The sequence below is a fragment of the Podarcis raffonei genome, chromosome 8, assembly GCF_027172205.1.
Source record: "Podarcis raffonei isolate rPodRaf1 chromosome 8, rPodRaf1.pri, whole genome shotgun sequence".
Taxonomy (NCBI): domain Eukaryota; kingdom Metazoa; phylum Chordata; class Lepidosauria; order Squamata; family Lacertidae; genus Podarcis; species Podarcis raffonei.
The window spans coordinates 83144498-83168811 of NC_070609.1; the positions used below are offsets into that span (position 1 = coordinate 83144498).

Genomic DNA, 24314 nt, shown 5'->3' on the forward strand with positions numbered 1-24314 from the left:
TAAGAAATGAGCGAAGGAATATCCATTTCTGCTCACAGGACAATTAAAGCATTCAGTATTTCATTATTATCCTGAGAGTTTAATCACAGCAACAAAATGCATCTTCTTACCTTACTGGACCACTGATACCAGCTCCCAGCTTCTGAGTCCAGTTAATATGGTATTCTTCTAAAATAGAAGTTTCCTGTTTCAAAAGGGAAAAGAAGAAACATGGAACTACAGCATCATCTTTGGAGAGCTCAGGCAGAGCCCTATGTGATGCCAGCTGCAAATCCTATATAGTGTAATATAGTACCGTATAGTATTGTAATTATATAAAGAGCATATCCACAAATCTACAATACCAATTTGTTCTGTTCAGTTTATATGCTGGATCTTATTTAGCTGTAACTCTAGCATTTTGCTGTTTATGAGACATGTACAATAAATGTGGATATATAATAATTAATTGGGAAGGGGGAGGCAGCAGGAGAGAAGGGCAGCAACACAGGCAGGCAGCATTATGTCTTTTTGGTGCCATGTGATTACCTCTGTCATGGACTGGTTGGATGCAGAGGAGTGGAAGGAAGATCCAGTTGGGGAACAAAATGCCCAGGGATTGGGGGGGGGGACGAGTGGCCAGAGGGAGAAGTCTGGGAAGAGGAGGTGCTGGAAGCCGAAGAGACAACTGGGAGAGTCTAGTTACAGTTGGTAGCTGTGTTTGTCTGCCGAAGTTGAAACAAAATAAAAAAATTCCTTCCAGTAGCACCTTAAGAGACCAACTAAGTTTGTTATTGGTATGAGCTTTCGTGTGCATGCACACTTCTTCAGATACCAAGAGTATGTGACAGGGAGAAGTCCAGAATCAGAGGCAGAAGCTGCAGCAGACGAGTGGGAGAAGGGAGGCCAAGATGAGTCAGGCTGGTGAAGAGTCACAGGTGTCTCCCCCTACTGCTGCAATAGACTCCTCCTCCCTAAACCAGAAGAGGGCTGAAATGGGCAGAGCAGCAACAGGCTTCATGTAGGCGCAGTTTCTGACTGCGTGGGAAAAGCCCTGGAGAGGAGACTTAAGATGGCTATGGGGAGGCGGTGGCTTTCAGTCTAGACAACTGATTCATGGGGTAAGACCTTCTAGGGATGAACTGCTGTGCTCATTAGACTTGACATCAGCCAAGTTTGTGCAGTTCATGTTTTTGCTAATAAAGACTTAATTCCAACTTTGAATGGTGTGATTGACAGCCAGCTTGCTCTTTGACACCTTTATACACTCACAGGCATTTTAGAATCTCTGGCATTTAGATCCTGCTCTTCTGTTTCAGTTAGATGCCAATGCTATTGTAGACCCCCTGGTCTTTAATAACTTCTTTACATTTTTATTGATATTTTCTATTTCTAAAGCCATCCAACTACAATAGGTGTTGGAAAAATTTCACCCTCCGGAAGTTGCTGAACTACAAGTCCTATCAACCGTGGCAATTGGCAATGCTTACTGAGGCTGATGGGAGTTGCAGTTCAGCAACATCTGGAGGGGCAAAGCTTCACCACACCTGGGTCTATAAAGAGAGGTACAAATTTAATGTATGTGTACAGCAACACCCACACATTCTTCCCTCAATAAACCTCAATAAGCATTTCCTTCCTGCTCCTCTACAGCAGTGATGGCCAAACTTGGCCCTCCAGCTGTTTTGGGACTACAGTTCCCATCATCCCTGACCACTGGTCCTGTTAGCTAGGGATGATCGGAGCTGCAGTCTCCCTTGTGCAGGCATACATGTGTATGTTATCACAAGCATCTTGGGGCAGAGACTTCTGTTCCCATTGAACCCTGAATACTTAATTAAATATGTTGAACCTAAATAATCAAACATTTTCCTATTTGCCCCTGCCTCCTCCCTCTGCTGTCTCCCCAATATCCAATTTTAGACTGTAAGCACCTTGAGGCAGAGACCTGTCATCTTATATTGATGGAAATATATGTTGCATATAATAAATAGTTAAGAACATTGCCACGCTAAAGTTTGTGTGGTCACAAACAATAGTGTGGCCACACAAACTACAGTGCAATGACAAATTGGGCCCTCAGAGCTGCTGGGACATCACTGCAGTTTCAAAGGGTGAGAAGGAGGGAACAAGAGATGAAGCAAAGAAGTGGGCGGGTGGCCTGGGAGGTGGCCCAGACCTACAAGCACAGTGGTAGGTGGGGTTGGCAAGTGAAGTGAGCTGGGTCACAGACCCTAGTAAATTTATAAAATCAATAATAAGAATCATTGTTTGGGAATGCTGTGTATGTGAATGGAGCTACAATACTAACACCATAGTAACAAATAAATGTTCTTTCATTTTCTGATAAGTGCTGTGAATATATAAATGGCTCTACACTACTACTACTACTACTACTACCACTACTATTAGTTCAGTGATAGAGTATGCAAAAAATCCTGGGTTCAATCCCTAGGATCTCAGATAGGGCTGAGAAAGACTTCTATCTGAGATCCTGGAGCACCACTGTCAGCTAGATGGACCAGTGGTCTGATACGGTATAAGGCAGCTTCTTTTGCCTGAATTAATCCTCATATTCCCAACAGAGAACAAAACTTGTAAGCACTGGAACACATTTCTGCTTAATAATTCACTATTCTCTGAGTCACTGTACTCCACAAGCCCAGACCTGTGGGACATGTGACTTATTGGCCATGAATCATGGCAAGGGGGAGACCAGCCTGGCCCCAACCATTCTCCAGTGAAGTAGCAGCTGCTTCAACACTTGCTTTCTTCTTTCCTCTGTACCCTTCTTTCCTTTTGCATTGTGTCCACTAAGATTGTAAGCCAGTGAGCAGTGACTGTCTCATATTTGTAAGTATAAGTATAGTGATTAGAAAACTCTAGCTGCTTTGTAGGTATTATATATGAATAATGGGCGCCCTGTCAAATGAAGTGAGACCCTTGAAGTTCCTTCTAACTCTACAATTCTACAGTTCTAAGTAACCATCAAGAAGAGGGTCTTTTTCATAGAGGCACCCTGGTTGTAGAACAAATTTCCCAGGAAAGCTAGTCTGAGAAAAGACCATAATTTCAGCACCAACGGAAAAGCATTCAGTTTGCACAGGCCTTTAAAATAAAGTACAACATGTGGCCCACCATTTTTAAATCCATTTAACTTTGCAGCTGCAGAGTTTTGTTTTTGTTGTATCTGCGTCCATTTTTGATGCCTATTTGTGTTTAAGCTTACCTATTATAAGCCACCCAGGGGAATTTATGTCACAGAGCAACCTACAAATGCCATTAAGCCAGTCTTCCCCCAGTGTATAGTCTCCAGGTGTAGTTGAGACTACAGCTCCCATCATTCCTGACCACTGCTGCCCTGGGTTTATGAGAGCCCAACAACATCTGGTTAGAAGGGAAGGTGGCCATAAATAAATAAAAAATATAAGAGATGCACGATTGCCAAGGTCCAGGATAAGAAAGAGCCTGCTGAATCAAGGCACAAGGAACCCATCTAGTTCAGCATCCTGTTCCCATAGCAGCCAAACAGATTCCTATGGTGAGAAACCCGTAAGAGGACCCAAAACCAAGAGCCCTCTCCGCTCCTGTGGTTCCCAGCAACTGTTAATCCTAAGCATTTACTGCCTCTGACTGTGAAGGCAGAGCACAGTAGCCATCGACAGCCTAATAATAATAATAATAATAATTTATTATTTATACCCCGCCCATCTGGCTGGGTTATCTGCCACAGCTCCTCTTTTCAAACCATCCAAGTTGGTGGCCATCACTGGCTCCCGCGAGTTCCGCGGTTCAGCCAAGCGCTGCACGGACAAACACTTTCTCGTATCTGTTTTGAATCTGCCAAGAGGCCGGGGGTGAGGTTCCGCCCCGCGGCGAAGGCCCTGCTGCCGCCCGAACTCTGCACACGCTCAGAGGCACTGCGCCCTGAGCGTTGAACCCAGGCTTCAAGTAGAACAATTAAGCGGCCTCCTCCTCCTCCCTGCCCACCCCTCCGCGCGTCGTCCATAAAGGCCGCCCCGCAGGCCCCGCTACCTTGATCATCTTGTCCGCGTCCGGCTCCTCCGACATCCTCCGCCGCTTCAGGCCCGGCGAGGGGAGCCTGTGGGGAAGGAGGGGGAGCGGGGCCGGGCTAGGCGGGGGGCCGCCCCTCCAAGTCGGTGTCGTCGGTGTCGTTGTTGTCGCCGCCCGCGCCGCTGCCGGCGCTGCTGCTGCTGCCCCCTCCGCCACCGCCTCCTCCGCCGGGCTGCCGCCTCATCCCCACCCAGCCAGGGAAGGAAAGCGAAGAGGGCGCGAGAGGCCTTTCCTCACGGCCGGGAGGCTGAGGGAAATGAGGGGATGGAGGAAACTATTGCCGCCGCCGCCGCCGCCGCCTTCTCCTCAGCTTTTCCTAATCCGGGCTCCGCCTCAGGCGCCGAGGCTCGACTCCGGCTAAGGAGCCACCAGCCATTACCACAGCTTCGCCCCCGCCGAGGGCAGCCGCGCCTGATCTGCCGAGCAACTCCAGCGGGGTCGCGTTCGGAGCCGGGGCCTGCCTAGCTCCCTCTCTCTCCCGCCGCCTCGCTCCCAGCCCCTCCGCGCGAGCAGCGGTCCCAAATGGGCCTCTTTCGCGGCGGGGAAAAACTTATCAGGCGAGTGAAATAGGCAGCGTCAAGTATCACGAGCTGCACATCAGCGACGCGACGCCGTAGCTGAAAGGCCCTTCCGCCTTTCTTCACAGATGTTTTTAGGGTGTGCAGTTTTTTTATTATTATTATTGCCCGGGGACCTTCCTCTCTTTCGCGTCGCTTTTTGATGGCGCTTCGGTGCGGGGTTACCTGAGGGTAGGAATAAAAGCGGAGGGAATTTGATGCCGGCAGAGGGGAGGGGTTTCCTTGGCACGACTTCGCCCCGCCCCCTTTTGAACGCGCCCCTTTGTGGGTTGATGGGGCGGTTTGGGTCACTCGCCACTTTTCGAGGCGAAGTCTCGCGATGTTTGGAGATCGTCAAGCTCCCGGAGAGAAGCGAAGAAAGAAGGAAGCGAAGCTGGTGGCCATTTTGGCAGCGGAGCTCTAGCCGTAGTTAAAACCTATGTAAAATAATCAAATGTAACCCCGCTGTTCTTAACCATATTAAACACACGCACCCACAATGACATAATAAAAACATTGTTGTTTTTGAGCACGTCTTTACACGAACATAACCGTGTATCATTTCCTTTCACACGTTTGTGGATTGCAGCATTTTAACTACCCCTGTATCAGCCAATAGTTACCAAATAAAAATGGTTTTATCCTCAGTAAAGGGTGGGGGAGATAAGAAATGCCAGTGTTTGTTCCCTGGATTTTTTTCCAGGCTATTTTGAGGCACGTTTGGCTTCCACACAGTGTGGGGGAAGACTTCTGGTGCCAATTTTAAGGGAGAAAAGTTAAAAGCCCAATGGGCTGTGGAAGGCTCGTAGTTACCAACGTTCAGGTCTCTAACGTCATTTGTTTATTTAAGCATATTACCAGACTACCTGGTGGTGCATTCAACATACATAAGTAGCAAAAGTACTTTTAATTTTGATACCCTCTCAGGAAGTGAGGCCAAAATTCTCTGTGCATACAAAAAAGGATAAAGGATTTCCTTGCAAAACTGTGTTCCGCATCTTTACCTGCATATAAAATACAAATAGGACCGGCACCAAAATGCTATAGTGTGCAGTGCTCCTGTTGAGCCAGCCATGACCTTTACGGCAACATGCCATTTTATTCCCCTCCCAGATTCTGTTACTTCTTCTCCCAGTTCAGCATCGTGTAGCCAGTCATACTTTTTGCTCTGACCCCATTTGGCCAAGCTGTGTGTTGTCCCTATGGTTCACTTCCTGAAAGTATTTATTTCCCCCCATACTTCTGCAAACCTTGATGATGCCCCAACCCTGGTGCTAGCTCCTTTTTGTAGATGATGGGAGTTTTAGCTATGCAAGTTTAAGCAGCTAGAGTATGAGTTTAAGGGTAGCATCTTTTGCCATAGCTAAAGGCAAAAGTGCCCAAGGTAAAATGTATGTGACTTGGACATTACGCTACCCTTGGACATTACGCTACATTCCAGCTATGCATGTCAGTCCTGAGGGCCATGTAGAGAGGCTGGGAGGGCCACATTCAGTCCCTGTGCCTGATGTTCCTCACCTTGATATAAAGGATATGAAACATGCTGCCACATAATGTGGCAACATAGATTATTTTGCTCCGTGAATTTGTTTAATAGGTGGCTATATGAAAGATTTGCATTGCTTGCATGCCTGGCTTGCAGACTTCCAGGAAGCCATAGGACTGGCCAATGGTGGTTCTTGAAGTCTTGTGTGCAGAAGCCAACTCCTCTTGCTGCTAAATTACACCCTCACTTTAATAATGTCCCTCTCAGCCAGTTGCATTCTGTATGGGAAAAACTGTCAGTCACCATATTGTCTACACAACAATCTCCCTACTTTCAAAGTGTTCAGAGTATTAAAATTAAGGTTCCTTGGTTGCAGATGACTTGCAGCAGGTAATATATCCTATATCCATGGACAGTTGACAAGGGATGCTCTGTGACCGTCCATTTTTCCCTGCGATAGCCTGGTGGTTTATACCCAGTGGGGTTTTTTTCTGGGGGTACGCATATCCCTAAACATTTTGTGAATTTTTGTACTTTGTCCATTTACTGTATTTATTTTTCCTGATTTGAACTATAAAATGGTGATTTTCTTGAGTCAAAATGAGAGTACCCCTAAACATTTTTAAAGGAAAAAAAATCACTGCTGATACCATATAACAAAGCTGGGTTTTCAAATATTCTAAGTAGCAAACCTATGAAAACCCAAAATAAACTGAACCCTGAAGAAAGTGGCTGCTGAGGGAACATGGAATTTGAACCCTATGTTTTTCACTTGAATAGTGAAGAACTCTAAGGCTGCATTCTCACCAGGCACTGAAAGTACTATGATACCATCTTAAACTCATGGTTTTCCCCAAAGAATCCTGGGAGTTGCCATTTTTTAAGGGTGCTGAGAATTTTTAGGAGATCCCCTATCACCCCCCTCATGCAGTTAGAATTCTCAGTGTGGTTTAAACAGGGGGCTCTGGGAACTGTAGCTCTCTGGGGGGAATAGGGGTGCCCTAAAACTTTCAGCACCCATCACAAACTACAGCTCCCAAAATTCTTTAGGGAAAGGCACGAGTATTTAAAGTAGTATCATGGTGCTTTAAATGTATGGTGTGACTGGCTCAAAACACTCATCCATCTTTCTTGTTTCCATTGTAATCACTAGGAAAAGTCTTGGCATATTGGGAATTCAAAAGAAAAAGAAGAAAACCACCAAAGAGCGTCCCTTCCTCTATTATACAAATCATTTTCTCTCTATTTCATCTTACCCCATTTGCACTAAGAGAAAAGGGTAACCGTTTTAACCAAAAATGGTCAGCAACTGAACAAATGCATGTCAACTATGAAATTTTCTTTATGTATTTGATATAAGATCAAGGGGAAAAAATCACAGCCTGCACTGGCTTCACAGCATTGATTGTCAAAATAAGAAGACAGTTTTAGAGCTCTCTTGTATAAAAGGGGCAGTTTCTGTTTAGGTTACACTTGGAGAAAGGACGGAAGTTCTCGTTACTTAGATATTTGCTCCTATAAACAAACCTCAAGATACATTCCAGATTACCATAAATGGGTACCATATAATCAGTTTGAAAAACTGGTTTGAGAAATTATTCTTAAAGCTCAAATGGATATCTGTATCCATTAGTGTAACATTAAGATATAGGGGTGCCTGGTACAGAAAAAAAGTGAAGTAAAATATAAGCAGGTAAATAAAAGATTTTTCTTAAAATATATGAAATAAACAATCTTAGGTTGCTTGTAGAGGTGAAGGCTTTCTTCATGAAGGAGGTTCCTCTACTTCAATCCTGCTTAAATGCTGCTATCAAGAGGAATGGCAGCTTATACCGAAGGTTTCAGATATACAGCTGATGTCCTTTAAGAATTCTTCTGTGGAACTTTGATGGTTACCTAGAAAGAATATCGTTCATTAGACTTGGCCAACTTTGCATCTCTGACTCTACAAGACAATCAGTCCCAAGATGACTCCCATGTCAACCCTGTTAATGCAAATCAGTTTCAAATAGTTTAGCAGAAACTTAGGCAGCTGTTAGGGCTTTTTGCATGCAGAGCACATGCTCTACCATTGAGCTTCAGCCCTTCCTCAAAACAGGATGCAGTCTACCTAATATTGTGCTGGATTAATCAAACCCTACAGTTTCCAATTTACAACAGAATTGGCTGGAGGCACCCACTAGCATTGGACAGAACAATACTCAAATTTCACTGCTTTCAAGATGCCTGATCTGCTTGGCTTATTGAAGCAGCACTGTATAAGTCTCCTAATTCATTGCTCAAGCTGTGGGATACTGGGACAACTGCTTCTCACTCCAATGCTTTAAACTGACTCTAAGGTGGGTATCAATTCTTCAGAACTAGAAGAATTCCAGTGCCTTCTTTACATAATAAGAAATGCTTCCAAGCAGGTACTTAAAAGGTGCCTAAATATTTTCGTTATGATCCAAAGGTAGTAATTTTACGATAACCTAGCATACCAAAGCATTAGCTCAATGTTACCCCACAAACAACACTTAAAGATAGTAATGTTTGGAGCCTATTTGTTCAAGATTTACTGCTCTTGTCCTGTCCAGTTGTAATTTTACTTGCAGACAGATGCAGCCACCATTCGGCATCGAAGCCCGGTTTTCTGTTCACAACTAAAAGGTTGCCATCAGCAAAAAATGGTTTATTGAAAACAGGAACACGGTTTAGACGTATTCCCAAGCCATGCTTTGTCATGAGGCCTGAACCAACACCATCTGAACCACCATGACCACCAAACCATAATCTGCTGTGAGGTTTTGAAGGTGGCTTGCCACATAGGTCAGGCAAACAGTGGTTTAGTGTTACGCCTGAACTATGGTTTGGGAATTCCTCTCCCCTTTGAGGATGTCACCAAGGGATTCTCAGGGAATATTGGGAAAGAAGATCAGACAAACCATGGTTTGCAGTCTAAGCCAGAGTTTGTGAAAGACATGTTTTCATGTTATGTCTCTACAAAACCAATGTTCAGTGGGCTAAGGAGAGCAACATTTGACACTTCTTTATTCCATTCCGTACAAAGTAAAATACCGTCAATTCTCCCATAAGCAAGACAAGTTTTATTTACTACTTGGAAATCCTTGCCATTCTCTACTGGAAGATGCAAAATAAAAGCTTCAGTTTTCAAAATACTTAAAAACCAAACTAGGACGAGAGTTTCAGATCCTCACCGTTTTTACTTCCATGTATGGCGTGAGACCATATTCTCCCCCTTCCCGTCCTTGTCCAGATGCTTTGTACCCACCAAATGGTGTCTGGCTGCCAAACACGTTGTAGCAGTTAATCCTGCAGGAGACATTGGGGGTTAGAAGTTATTTCTGGAGCATTTAGATAACATAAGACTACAGTGGTACCTCGGGTTAAGAACTTAATTCATTCTGGAGGTCCATTCTTAATCTGAAACTGTTCTTAACCTAAAATACCACTTTAGCTAATGGGGCCTCCCGCTGCCCCCGTGATTTCTGTTCTCATCCTGAAGCAAAGTTCTTAACCCGAGGTACTATTTCTGGGTTAGCGGAGGCTGTAACCTGAAGCGTCTGTAACCTGAAGCTTCTGTAACCCGAGGTACCACTATAATCTCATTTCTTGTCCACCCGATACCAAGTCTAACACTGCAGGCCTTGTCCAAGGCACCTATAAATTTGGAGAACAGGCACTAATTTGTCTGAGAGGTTTGAATACAGAAGATGAGATGTAAACTTCCAGCATTTCCCATTTGAGGAGGAGAGGAAGGGGTCTTTTGTTAAACCAGCAGACTCATGACCAGAGTAATAAAGGAAGTACTACTTTCACTGCCTGTTATTTCTCCATTTGATATATGTAACCAATGATAAAAAGAATGGATACTGAAACGTAAAATTCTGAATTGTTACTGGTTTAAACATTTGCCTGTGTTCACCAATCGAAACATCACAATGCAATTGCACATCAGAACATAAATGTAATTATTCTGACATTCATCTTCTCTCATATATCTCAGTTTACAAGTTAAAAATGACATTATTTTGACAGTTTTATTTATTTAATTAAGTTATATGCTCACGTGCAACAAAATGTGCATGTTTATGCAAATGTATTTATTTTTTGAAATTAAAAACACACACAATTAAAAACAAATTTAAAAAACAAAGGAAATAATATGGCCTCATGTCCATGAGAGTTCCCACTCATCTGATATTTCTGGTCAGCCACAAAGATTAGCAAATTGTTTCCCCCAAAAAGGGTAGAAAAGTTAAACCAGCTAGGAAGTTAAATTCTTAAGAATGTCGTACAGTTAGCAATACATAACAGTTTCGAAAGTTCCTTGAAATGAGGAACATAGATATTTATAGAAAGCGAGACTGGAAAATATAAACTGTGTGGAAATAACAATATTATATAACTAAAGCTTCTGTTTTTTTAATTGCCTGGAAGAAGATAAAAGACCCTCCAAATACTGATTTTAGAAAGAAGCAGGATTTCGTTAGCCGCTGGAGAGATTTCAAAAACATAGGGGGAGGTGAGCTCTTAATATGTCATTATATCTGTATTTCAAGTCCGATTTGGTAAATCTCCCCTGGAAAGGCTAATGTTTGATGCAACCGGTCTGGGAAAATTAATGAGCAAACGCCTAGATTTGATTTCATCGGAATTGAGGGAAGATGGCGTCTGCCAGCAGCGAAATGACTTTTGGATTGATTCGGCATAAACACCATCGTGTGAGGAGATTCTGCAACAACAGCAGAGAGTCATACACGAAACCCATACAGAAACATATCATTGCTTATTGCAACTCGCTTGTGGAAACAACTCAGAGGCTATGAAAGAAGGAAGGTTAACAACAACAGGAAGATTTAAAGGAACTATTGGAAAGACTATTCAAGGCAGCAGAGATATGAGATGACCAGAGCCCCTCCGAACTTGAAGCATGGGAAGTCCCAATAAAAAATGTATAATTTAGGCAGAATATTTGGACTATTTGATATGCGTTTGTAAAATTTGGAACATTCAATGTGATTTGATTGGATTGTTAAAATGGGAAACTTAATAAAAATGATTTTAAAAAATGCAAAACTAAGATTTTGTCAAAGATGTATAACTTGCTGTTGAAATGGAATACTCAGGATGAAACGGTTAGATCTGCTATGATTAAATGGGCACAAGATGTTGGACATAACATTATGTTTGCTGACTGGGAACAGTTGTGGATCACAGGTATGAAATTCACGGCATGCAATGCCTTAAGAGAGAATATTATGAAAATGATATGCAGGTGGTACATGACCCCAGTCAAGCTTGCAAAAATATATCATTTGCCCAATAATAAATGTTGGAAATGCATAGAAAGTGAAGGTACATTCTTTCACCTTTGGTGGACGTGCCCAAGAATTAAGGCTTTCTGGGAAATGATCTATAATGAAATGAAAAAGGTATTTAAATATACCTTTCTGAAGAAACCAGAGGCCTTTCTTCTGGGCATTGTCGGCCAATTGGTGCCAAAGAAGGACAGAACTTTTTTTATGTATGCCACAACAGCAGCAAGAATACTTATTGCAAAGTATTGGAAGACACAAGATCTACCCACTTTGGAAGAATGGCAGATGAAGGTGATGGACTATATGGGATTGGCAGAAATGACTGGCAGAATCCGAGACCAGGGAGAAGAGTCGGTGGAAGAAGATTGGAAGAAATTTAAAGACTATCTACAGAAATATTGTAAAATTAATGAGTGTTAGAATGATGTTGGATTGAAATTAAGTAGTTTCCAGCTGTAATGCTTTAAGAGAATATGAAAAAAAGGGATTATAAATAGGTAATAATATAAAGGTAAGGATTTGCTGAACCAACAATTTGTGGTGGAATACAAAAAAGGGAGGTATGAGGAGGTCCGGGAAACAAGTTAAAGGAAAATAAGCAACTGAAAATTCATGTGTTTTTAGTTTTCTTTATTCTGTATTTTTGTTATTTATCTGTTTTTTCTTCTTTTTCACTTTATTGTAATACTTTAAAAATCTTAATAAATATCCTATTAAAAAAATGATTTTAAAAAATGAAAAGAGGAGCATAGAAAGCTAATTCATAGCCTCTTGGTGCCTCTAGCTCAGGAATAGCCGAACTTGGCCCTCCAGATGTTTTGGGACTACAACTCCCATGATCCCTAGCTAGCAGGACCAGTGGTCAGGGATGATGGGAATTGTAGTCTCAAAGCATCAGGAGGGCCGAGTTTGCCTATGCCTGCTCTAGCTCAGTATTGTTACCATGACTGACAGCAGCTCTTCAGGATTTCCAGTCAGGAGCTCCTGGCATACCAGAAGATGCCAGGGACAGAACCTATAACCTTCTGCCTGCCAAGGAGGTGCTCCTCCTACAGCATTTCCTAAAGCATTTAGTGACTACTCCCTAACGTTTAGCCTCTTACCAGACGGTTCCAGCACGCAGACCCTGGGAAATGTAATTTGCTTTGTCAATGTCCTTGGTGAAAACTGCTGCCGCGAGGCCATATTTCGTGTCGTTTGCTCTGTGGATGACTTCCTCTATGGTTTTAAATTTCAGTATCTGCATGACTGGCCCAAATATCTGTAAGACAGAGCAGGATGCATATGGAAACAGATAGGTTTGGCAGACAGGATCTTATAAATCCCTAAGCAACTTGGGACCTGGTTACCTGAAGGAATGCCCTCCCTCATATAGTCCTGCCTAGTTGTAGGGATTAGGAGGAGGAGGAGGAGGAGGAGGAGGAGGAGGAGGAGGAGGGGGAAGAGTTTGGATTTGATATCCCGCTTTATCACTACCCTAAGTAGCCTCAAAGCGGCTAACAACTTCCTTTCCCTTCCTCCCCCACAACAAACACTCTGTGAGGTGAGTGGGGCTGAGAGACTTCAGAGAAGTGTGACTAGCCCAAGGTCACCCAGCAGCTACAGGTGGAGGAGCAGGGAATCGAACCCGGTTCACCAGATTACGAGTCCACCGCTCTTAACCACTACACCACACTGGCTCTCTAGAATCCGTTTCAGATTAGGATAGCTAATCAACCTTTAGCTGTCAACCTTCCCCTTTTTGGGGGAAATTCCCTTATTCCAGTGCCGTTTCCTGCTGCTATCCTGGATTGTTATATATCCCGTACACTGTCCCCGGGACAGGTGAGGCTGTTGATCCCTTATTTTCGAGGTTGCTGATCCCTTATTTTCAAATCTGAAAGTTAACAGCTATGGCCCAAGGTCACCCAGCAGCTGCATGTGGAGGAGCGGGAAGCGAACCCGGTTCACCAGATTATGAGTCCACAGCTCTGAACCACTACACCATGCTGCCATCTGGCAGCAAGCAGGGGAAAAGCCTTTTGTGTCCTAGCACCCAGCATATAGAATCATCTCCCCCCCACAAAATAAGGCAAGTGCAAACTCTGCAGTTTTTCATGCCTCCTATTCACTCTGGCCTTTGCTGGTCAGTGATACCCAGTGGCATAGCGTGGGTTGTCAGCACCCGGGGCAAGGCAAGTAATTTGCGCCCCCTAACCTGTGGATTTGCGCCCCCTAACCCTAACCCCCAGATGTTGCGCCCGGTGCGGCCGGCCCCCCTGCACCCCCCACGCTACGCCACTGGTCATACCAATCAAACCACTGAGAAGTGTCTGAGACTGTACTAAATGATTCAATTGCATTTTAATAGATTGTTCTTGTTCTTACAGTACTGATATTGTGTTGGCATTTGTGTTGTAAACAGTCTTGGGGTTAGAAATATCTTATTTTATTATCTCCACAAGATTTATATACTGCTTGATTAGACTAAAACCCCAAAGTTGCTTACAAAGCAAATAAAACAATGACATTTTCAGTAAAAACCAAAATTGCAACTTGCATTCTCTGCGCTAACAGCACTCAAAAGTGAGATGGGGCGCTACAATGAAAATCATAACAGGTAATTTTAAGTAAATCATAAGTGAATGTACAGATAAACGAGGATGGTTGGTCGGTTCTGGAGGCCACCATTGTAGCTCTGAGACACAGACCAATACAGCAGGAGAGAAAAAGAGAGGGATCGCGTAGAACCCTCTAACCATAGAACTGTTATTGAGAGACTAACAAGTACAGGAAAACATTTTCCTGCTGACCTCCTCTTTTGCAATGGTCATGTTGTCCTGCACATCTCCAAAGATGGTTGGCTGGATAAAATAACCTCTGTCTGCAGCTGGACTGCCACCACAGAGCAATTTGGCACCTTCCTTTTGCCCAGTACCAATGTATCCAAGGATCTTCTTATACTGAGTCTCATCCACCTAGAAGACAAAAAAACATGGTATGGAAGGTCAGTTCAATCCTTCTTAGAATACAGAAAAATACACTTTTAACACGTGTGTACATGCCCATACGTGAACAGCGATTCTACAGGTAGAATGAAAGACATCAACTTTTTGTTGATGAGGTTATGAAGATCCTCTGACAATGTCATCTGTCAGGGCAGGGGAAGCCATGGTACTCTCACTGTACACATTCCTTGATCCTTGATTAAGCCGGCTGGGGCTGACGAGAGTTGAGAGACCAATAACATCTGGAAGGGACTGCAGAATCCCCATCCCTATTTTAAATCAACTACCTTTGGGATTGGGTAGAAAACAAACTTTAAAATATTTTATTTGTTGAATATTGTTGTGTTGTTGTTTAGTCGTTTAGTCGTGTCCGACTCTTCATGACCCCATGGACCAGAGCACGCCAGGCACTTCTGTCTTCCACTGCCTCCCGCAGTTTGGTCAAACTCATGCTGGTAACTTCGAGAACACTATCCAACCATCTCAACCTCTGTCGTCCCCTTCTCCTTGCGCCCTCCATCTTTCCCAACATCAGGACCTTTTCCAGGGAGTCTTCTCTTCTCGTGAGGGGGCCAAAGTATTGGAGCCTCAGCTTCAGGATCTGTCCTTCCAGTGAGCGCTCAGAGCTGCTTTCCTTAAGAATGGAGAGGTTTGATCTTCTTGCAGTCCATGGGACTCTCAAGAGTCTCCTCCAGCACCAGAATTCAAAAGCATCAATTCTTCAGTGATCAGCCTTCTTTATGGTCCAGCTTTCACTGTCAAATATACATTGACAATTCCCAACATCCCTAGCTAGCAAGGCCAGTGGTCAGGGATGATGGGAATTGTAGTCCATAAACAGCTGGAGATCCAAGTTTGGGGAACATTGCTCTAGATCAGTGGTTTTCAACCAGTGAGCTCTGGCCCCCTGGGGAGGCTTACGTTGTGGGTGGACTGTGTCCCTTCGCCCGCAGTCTCTTGGCTACAACAAATGCTTTTCTTCCCCTCTCTCTCTTTCCTTTCCTCCCCATCCTTGCCTCCAAATTGGCTGTGAACACACATGTAGAGCCAGCATTTGTGTTATCATAGTAATAATAGCCATTTGGGTAGTATTAAAAATGAATTAAATAGACATAAACTGAAAGCTCTTTTGGGGCCATTTGCCAGGGCGAAATTCCTTCCAGTCTAGAATGTCTCACAGTTCTTCCAATCCAGAATACATTTTATAAGCGCAAACTGGAATCTCTGTGCTCTCACCTGAGGGCCCTGCTCCGTTTTGTGGTCAAATGGGTTTCCAACCACTCTGGATTTGGCCCTCTCCACACTCCGCTCCACAAACTCGTGATAGATATCTTCTTGGACGTACGTGCGGGACCCAGCACAACAGCACTGCCCTTGGTTGAAGAACAAGGCAGAATGAGCCTGCTCAACAGCCCAGTCCACTGGAGGAGAGAAGGAAGCCACAAGTCATGAGATCTGGAAAGATATTATCTCAACCATCAAGAGCATTAAGAATTACCAACACATCACCCCAGCTAAGATATGTTGCATGAATCCACCGTGGGGTGGCCCTGTTCTGTGGTACATGTGTAATAATAGGTCAGAATGTTTCAGGAGACTGCAGCCACTGTTAACCAGGTTATTTGTCTTGTGCCTTCTCTCGTGATCTCCTGAAAACAATAATGGCTTCATTTACAAAGACCTACTCTTGTAATTAAAGGGACTCGGGTGGCGCTGTGGGTTAAACCACAGAGCCTAGGGCTTGCTGATCAGAAGGTCGGCGGTTCGAATCCCTGCGATGGGGTGAGCTCCCATTGCTCGGTCCCAGCTCCTGCCAACCTAGCAGTTCAAAAGCACATCAAAGTTCAAGTAGATAAATAGGTACCACTCTGGCGGGAAGGTAAACGGCGTTTCCGTGCGCTGCTCTGGTTCACCAGAAGCGGCTTAGTCATGCTGGCCACATGACCCGGAAGCTGTACGCCGGCTCCCTCGGCCAATAAAGTGAGATGAGCGCCGCAACCCCAGAGTTGGCCACGACTGGACTTAATGGTCAGGGGTCCTTTTACCTTTACCCTTGTAACTGATAGCCGCTACTTGGCTAAAGCTAACCTATCAGTGGAAGTCCTCTACGAAGTTCTCATGGCAGGCATGGTGGTTCAAAATCTGGCCTCTTGCGCTAGCTGAAAATATGCACAAATACCTAACTTAACGAGGGGTGGTACTAAGTGGCCAGTTAGAGATGAGAACCACAATCACCACTTCTCCAGAAAACTTTCTGATTAGAGTCATTAGTCATTAGAATGAGATACTTCCCAGGACAAGCAGTTCCTGATGCCTAGTGGACACATTTTGTGTCTTTCGCAAATTTAGCTTTTAGTTTGTTCTAAATCGTTGCGTGCTGTATTGTTACATTAAAGTGTAGCTATGTAACGTATTATGTTGTGATGTCATGGATTTATAAATAAAACTATCTTAAACACTAAAGAATTATTAAGAGTTGCACTTCTGGTGAAGGAAGGCCCAGAGTGTCACCAGCCAATCCCGCGCTCCGCAGGGGCAAACCCACTCCTGTCAAGAGGGAAATGTCTCTTACTCTCGGCATCAGACATGATGATGTTTGGGCTCTTTCCACCAAGCTCAAGGGTCACCCTCTTCAGATTACTTTCTGCTGCAGCCTTCTGGATCAGGTGCCCAACCTAGAAATTGAAAGACGGGCAAGCTTGATCTTCGGTATAAAAATAGGCTTGGCTTAAGGAACCACCACGGTGTGGCAGGCTTAGCTCTAGATTGGAGGGCTGGGGAATGGGTGGGGAGTCTCCTCTAGTGGACCTCCTCAATCGGTGTCAGAGACCAGGCTGGGGAGTACAACTCTGATGAGGAATGGCAGGAACCTCCCCCTCCCCCTGCTCGTGGCCAGGATCCTGAAACTCCACAGGAGCAGTGGAGTAGTGCTGATTTGGAACAATGGTTTGCTGAGGGGCACAGTTTGGAAGACAATAGCTGGGCGAAACCGGGAGGTGAACAGCAAGAAGAAGAACAACAGGAAGAGAGTGAGCTAGCAGACTCTCTCTCACTGGAAGATGTGTAGCTTCTCAGTCCCTAGGCTAAAAGCTTAGTTAAGGTGGCTTCACAAAAGGCTCAGTAATAATAATAACAATTTATTATTTATACCCCGCCCATCTGGCTGGGTTTCCCTACCCACTCTGGGCAGCTTCCAACAAAATATTAAAATACAATAGTCCTTCGGATATTAAAAGCTTCCCTAAACAGGGCTGCCTTCAGATGTCTTCTAAAAGTCTGGTAGTTGTTTTTTCCTTTGACATCTGGTGTGTTTTATAAGCTGGTCTCCGACCGTAATAAATTATCTATCTATCACCATAATTTTCAGGGTATGCTTTTTTTATTTGCAATTCTTTTTCTTATCAGCAGCTTGGTTATTAAATACGATCTGCTACTATGCCTACGTAAACCAACTGATCTGTGAAATTCTAAAATCATAGGAACACAGGATTGTTCTTGGCTTCACCGCACTCCAAAAGAGCCTGTGGCAGCTTGGAGCAGCCTTTCTGTGTTGTGGTTATGTATTGTACCAATGGTTTAATTGTATGTTGCTAGGTTAATATTAAGGGACGAGGGTGGCGCTGTGGGTTAAACCACAGAGCCTAGGACTTGCCGATCAGAAGGTCGGCGGTTCGAATCCCTGTGACGGGTGAGCTCCCGTTGCTCGGTCCCTGCTCCTGCCAACCTAGCAGTTTGAAAGCACATCAAAGTGCAAGTAGATAAATAGGTACCGCTCTGGCAGGAAGGTAAACGGCATTTCCGTGTGCGGCTCTGGTTCACCAGAAGCGGCTTAGTCATCCTGGCCACATGACCCAGAAGCTGTACGCCGGCTCCCTTGGCCAATAAAGCGAGATGAGCGCCGCAACCCCAGAGTCGGTCACGACTGGACCTAATGGTCAGGGGTCCCTTTACCTTTGGTTAATATTACACTGGATATAACTGTATCTCGTGGTTTCATTTGCACAAACCGTTCTGTGATTTTCAACAAAAGAACAGTTTAGAAGAACATCGGAAAAGCCTGCTGGATGAGGCCAATGGCCCATCTAGTCCAACATCCTGTTCTCATGCTGGCCAAGAAGATGCCCCACTGGGAATGGCAGATGCCCACAAACAGGATCCGAGCACAAGAGCGCCCTCCTTCTCCTGCGGCTTCTTACAATGCAAATTTTGGAACTATTAGACTTGAGGGTCGTTTTACCTACATAAAGTATGATTTGGGCATATGTCAAAGAATAATACAGTCGTACCTTGGTTCTTGAATAGAATGTGTTCCGGGAGTCCTTTCGACTCCCGGAACCGTTCGAAAACCAAGGTGCGGCTTCCGATTGGCTGTAGGAGTGTCCTGCAGCCAATCAGAAGCCACGCTGGACATCTGGCTTCCGAAAATCGTTCGAAAACCGGAACATTCACTTCCGGGCTTCAATAGTTTGGGAGCTGACCTGTTTGGGAGGCCAAGGCGTTTGAGATCCAAAGTACAACTGTAATTTTATTTTATTTTTTAAAAAAGAAAGAAATCAGTAAAAGTCTTAAGTCCAAAACAAGTGGTACCTCGGGTTACATACATTTCAGGTTACATACACTTCAGATTACAGACTCCACTAACCCAGAAATAGTACCTCGGGTTAAGAACTTTGCTTCAGGGTAAGAACAGAAATCGTGCAGCGGCGGCGCAGCGGCGGCAGCAGGAGGCCCCATTAGCTAAAATGGTCTTCAGGTTAAGAACAGTTTCAGGTTAAGAATGGACCTCCAGAACGAATTAAGTTCTTAACCCGAGGTACCACTGTATGCACTTTGAAATGAAACTGCACATTAAAATAATTGTCTACTTTACAGATCTGGCACAGGGTGTGACCTATCCTACGCCTTTCGGAAGGGAGGGAGAAAAGGGGAAGATTCATACGTGCAGATATTCCTCACCTCTGTGGAGCCAGTGAAGGCGACTTTATCCACTTCCATGTGGGAGGAAATGGCTGCCCCTGCTGTGTGCCCGTAGCCAGTTATCACATTCACAACACCGGGCGGGAATCCAGCCTGTAGGTTTATAAAGACAAGTGAAAATCTTCACAATAGTCTTGTCCGTTCCAAAAATCAAAAGTTTGCCAGGGTGCTCAGAACTCAGCACCTCCATGCCTTCTGAGCACCCAGGCAAGGAGAAGAAGGGGAAAGGGTTTGTTTGGAGCTCAGGCATCGTCCGAGTCTGCAAGCAGGACATGGAAGGGTGAAGAACGAAGCAGCGAGTGGCAGCCCCAGAGACCTCTCTCTTAACATTTAAATTTTTATTTATTAAATTTTCATACTACATAAAAGGGTGAGATACCATTGCAATACAAAAGAAAAAAACACATTGTCATAAACATATATAAACCTATATCCCCCCTTCGTGAATTCACATCACTCCACCCTATCACTCCCCTCCACCACACCTCGACTTCCTTAACTTTTAATTTCTGTACTCTCATTGCAACCTTTATGTTATTGAATTTTAATCTCCTTATCGCATCGTAATTGGTTTTATCCTTTCCACTTTACTCCTTTAGTCTAAGCATATCAACATGTTCTGCTTTGAACAGTGTTTATTCATATAGTCACCCCAGAGACCTCTCTCACCTCTTTGACCAGGCTGGCCATGTACAGGCCTGTCAGAGGCGTTTGCTCGGCCAATTTCATCACCACCACGTTCCCTGTGGCCAAGGCAGGCCCCAGTTTCCAAGCCTGCATCAGCAGCGGGAAGTTCCACTGCAATAAAGAGAAAGGGACCAGATCAACATCGAGGAAACCCGGGAAGAGGAGGGAATCTGTTAGGGAACAGACGGACACATGTTTTATTTATGTACAGTGAGAAAGAGTGAGTAGGTGGCACAAGGGATCTGAGGGTGCTGCCTAAGAAACACAGAGCTGAGTGGGTAAAGTCCCTGAGAGTACAGTCATACCTCGCGTTACAGCCGCTTCAGGTTGCGTTTTTTCGGGTTGCGGACCACAGAAACCCAGAAGTACTGGAATGGGTTACTTCTGGGTTTCGGTGATCGCGCATGAGCAGAAGTGCTAAATCGTGCTTTGCGCATGCGCACCGAATCACAACTCGCGCGTGCGCAGACGCGGGTTGCGATCGCTGCGGGTTGCGAACGTGCCCATGATCACATTCGCAACCTGAGCGTCCACTGTACATGTCTGCATACATCGTTTTATTTATTATGCCTCTTTTCCCTGGTTAAAACCATGCTCAAGGTGGCTTACAGCATGGAAAAAATTATAATAATAATAATAATGACAAACCTAACAAAGTACAGTGGTACCTCAGTTTTCGAGCGTCTTGGAAGCCGAATGTTTCGGTTTTTGAACGCTGAGAACCCAGAAGTAATTGCTTCCGTTTTTGAACGCGCCTCGCTTCTGCTGCGTGTTTTTCCGTTTTTCCAACTGAACTTGCAGAGAGCCCTCTGCGTCTCGGTTTTCGAACGTTTCAGAAGTCGAACGGTCTTCTGGAACGAATTACATTCGAGAACCGAGGTACCCCTAAACCTGAAGGAGCGTCTCCACCCCCATCGTTCAGCCCGGACACTGAGGTCCAGCGCCAAGGGCCTTCTGGCGGTTCCCTCCCTGCGAGAAGTGAAGTTACAGGGAACCAGGCAGAGGGCCTTCTCGGTAGTGGCACCCATCCTGTGGAACGCCCTCCCTCCAGATGTCAAAGAGAAAAATAACTACCAAACTTTTAGAAGACAACTAAAGGCAGCCCTGTTTAGGGAAGCTTTTAATGTTTAATAGATTATTGTATTTTAGTGTTTTGTTGGAAGCCGCACAGACTGGCTGGAGAAACCCAGCCAGATGGGTGGGGTATAAATAATATATTATTATTATTATTATTATTATTATTATTACCCCTGTAGTTACATCTGGGGCAAACACTGAAGGAGAAAAGTGTTTTTAAAAAGTCTTCTAAAAACTCCTCCTTCCTCTTTCCCCCTGACAGGAGCTTGTGTGTGGGAGGAGAGTGGCATGACAGGGTGGGCGTGCTGGGCACGGTGCCCAAACCTAGAGGAGGCAGTGAGCAGAACACAAAAAGCTTCTGGCTTCCCCGGCTTCAGACCTGCTTCCATCTTCCAGCAGCGCCCTTACTTACCGGAATGATCTGTCCGCAAATCCCCACTGGTTCATGGCGGGTATAGGTGAAGAAGTCCCCATCGAGAGGAATGGTCTTCCCTTGGATTTTGTCAGCCCAGCCGGCATAGTACCTGACGCAGAACAATAAATAATAATAATAATAATAATAATAATAATAATAATAATAATATTTATTTATACCCCGCCCTCCCCAGCCAAGACCGGGCTCAAATTGATTGAAATACAACTTAAAAACAAGATTAACATACAACATTAAAACATCAAAATATTAAAATACAGCCTCATTTCAATGGAAACTCAAATCAAAAACTTTTAATGGGGGGATGAAAACGTCAAGTCTTCACCAAGGCCAATTATCCAGACTGGTCCTACATGGGCCAGAAAAAAGCCAGGGAAGTCCCCAAATAGGAGTTCCATCACAGAAGGAGAAAGGAAAAGAAAGACGGGGAATCAAACTGATTCCAAGCCGAAGGCCAGGCAGAACAACTCTGTCTTCCAGGCTCTGCGGAAAGAAATCAGATCCTGCAGGGCCCTGGTCTCATGAGGCAGAGCGTTCCATCAGTCCGGAGCCACTGTTGAAAAGGCCCTGGGCTCTGGCTGAGGCTAATCTGACTTCCTTAGGGCCTGGGACCTCTAAGGTGTTGCTATTTATGGACCTTAAGGTCCTCCATGGGGCTGTCACATCAGTTTGACTGACACACACACACAAATTCCATAGACATCAGCGCAGGGCATAGTTAAAGGATGGAATGCCCTTCTGTAGCAGGAAGTGATGGCTACCAACTTGGATGGCTTTGAAAGAGGATGGGGTCAAGTCATGAAGGAAAAGAAAGCTATCGATGGCTACTAGCCCAGTTGGCTAAGCTCTGCCTCCACAGTCAGAGGCAGCAAGGGTTGCTAGAAATTGCAAGAGGGAGTGCACTCTTGTGTTCGGGTCCTGCTTGCCCACAGCTGTCAACTTTTCCCTTTTCTTGCGAGGAATCCTATTCAGAATAAGGGAATTTCCCTTGAAAAAGGGAAATGACAGCTATGTGCTTGCCAGTTTCCCACAGGGCATCTTGTTGGCCACTGTGACAACAGGATGCTGACTAGATGGGCCCTGCTTGGTCTGATCCAGCCGGCTCTTCACAAGTTGTTATGAAAGTTGTTATGAAATTCTTCGTGTAATGTTCTTATACCCCACCCGGCTAACCAAATTAAAACACAATAAAATCACATAAAGCAATTCGAACAATGTATAATTCAAAAACAGGGACACGGGTGGTGCTGTGGGTTAAACCACAGAGCCTAGGACTTGCCGATCAGAAGGCCAGCGGTTCGAATCCCTGCGACGGGGTGAGCTGCCATTGCTCGGTCCCTGCTCCTGCCAACCTAGCAGTTTGAAAGCACGTCAAAGTGCAAGTAGATAAATAGGTACCGCTCCAGCGGGAAGGTAAACGCCGTTTCCATGTGCTGCTCTGGTTCGCCAGAAGCGGCTTAGTCCTGCTGACCACATGAACTGGAAGCTGTACGCCGGCTCCCTCGGCCAATAAAGTGAGATGAGTGCCGCAACCCCAGAGTCGGCCACTACTGGACCTAATGGTCAGGGGTCCCTTTACCTTTATAATTCAATAACAATTCTCAAAGACAATGCCATTCCCGTAAAAGTGTTCAGATAACTACCAAAGGCTTGACAAAACAAATAACCTTTAAGCGGACGCCCAAACATCAACAGCATGGAAGACCATCAAATCTCGGTCAGGAGAAGTTCCTGTGTGGAGAAGCACCACGGAGAAGACCCTGCATGTGCCCCAGAGCCCCCTCCCCATTCCTCGCTCACTTATGGCACCTCCAGCAGGGCCTCTCTGACAATCTTAAAACTCAGGACAGAAAGTATTGGGGGAACACTGTCAATTCCCTAAGAATGGCTGAATGAAAAAGAGCAATAGCAAATAAATTAAGATTGAAGTGATTGAAATCATTGGGCTTTTTAAAAAAAAATAGAGTGCGCACACAAACACACACAGAGTTTCAGATGATTTTGGTAAAGCCTGGAGACCATTCATTGAATTTTATAATACAGAACAAAATAAATACAGCTGCTGCGTTCCATATTGCCTTATTAATTTTCTTTTCTTCTGACCTGTGAATAGGCATCTGTACTTACACTGGTTTTTTCCATAGCACAGTTATTGACTTTTATTGCTCTTATCTGTCAACAGGCATATATACTTAACTTTGTTTTCAATGAGCCGGTATAAATGCATAAGGATCAGACTCATCCCATGTGAGTGACTGTTTGCAACCAGGAGTCTGCTGAAATCAAGAGTTGAGCTGGTCTATAGCACCGGTTTTTAGGGAAAGCACTAAGGAATAATAGCTATTCACAGCTACACCAGTAGTCTATATCTTCGCTAACCTCCAAACTATCTCCAGAACCTATACAAAACTGTGAGCAATGCAGCTGAGCGCACACACCACACCAGGAACAGCTCCTGTGCGATTCCTCTTTACTTCCATGAGGTTTGTGGAGGATAGAGACGCCAAACTCCAATGCTCTCATGTTGCTCCCATGCCTGTTTAACGGTCAGGGCTATATAGAATCACATAATGGTATGGCTGAAAGAGGCCCCAAAGTGTCATATAATACAAGCCCCTGCATGATTACGCCTCCTTACCGCAGGTGTTTGACAACCATGTCTAAATCCACCAGATAGGCGATCGAGTATGGCTTGCCGTTGTCCAAAGTTTCCAGGGCCTGTGAACAAACGGAAAT

General features: G+C 44.7%; 2 protein-coding genes across 3 annotated transcripts in view; both read right to left on the reverse strand.

Annotated features, from left to right (window-relative positions):
- Positions 1-4858, reverse strand: part of MAPKAPK5 (MAPK activated protein kinase 5) — a 28533-nt gene extending 23675 nt beyond the window's left edge. The window contains exons 1-2 of one of the 2 annotated variants that reach the window (XM_053401228.1): positions 4015-4858; positions 111-184 (exon numbers count right to left, since the gene is read on the reverse strand). In XM_053401228.1, coding sequence (XP_053257203.1) covers positions 111-184; positions 4015-4050 — 110 coding nt within the window. In that variant the 5' untranslated portion in view covers positions 4051-4858. The remainder of the gene's footprint in view (positions 1-110; positions 185-4014) is intronic. The other variant, XM_053401229.1, reaches the window with a different exon arrangement.
- A 2562-nt stretch (positions 4859-7420) lies between these two features.
- The window catches only part of ALDH2 (aldehyde dehydrogenase 2 family member), a 31113-nt gene continuing 14219 nt past the window's right edge, over positions 7421-24314 (reverse strand). The window contains exons 4-13 of the mRNA XM_053401226.1: positions 24217-24296; positions 21558-21669; positions 20051-20179; positions 19361-19474; positions 16977-17079; positions 15641-15825; positions 14210-14374; positions 12521-12678; positions 9294-9408; positions 7421-7992 (exon numbers count right to left, since the gene is read on the reverse strand). Of these exons, the coding sequence (XP_053257201.1) occupies positions 7960-7992; positions 9294-9408; positions 12521-12678; positions 14210-14374; positions 15641-15825; positions 16977-17079; positions 19361-19474; positions 20051-20179; positions 21558-21669; positions 24217-24296 (1194 nt within the window). The 3' untranslated portion in view covers positions 7421-7959. The remainder of the gene's footprint in view (positions 7993-9293; positions 9409-12520; positions 12679-14209; positions 14375-15640; positions 15826-16976; positions 17080-19360; positions 19475-20050; positions 20180-21557; positions 21670-24216; positions 24297-24314) is intronic.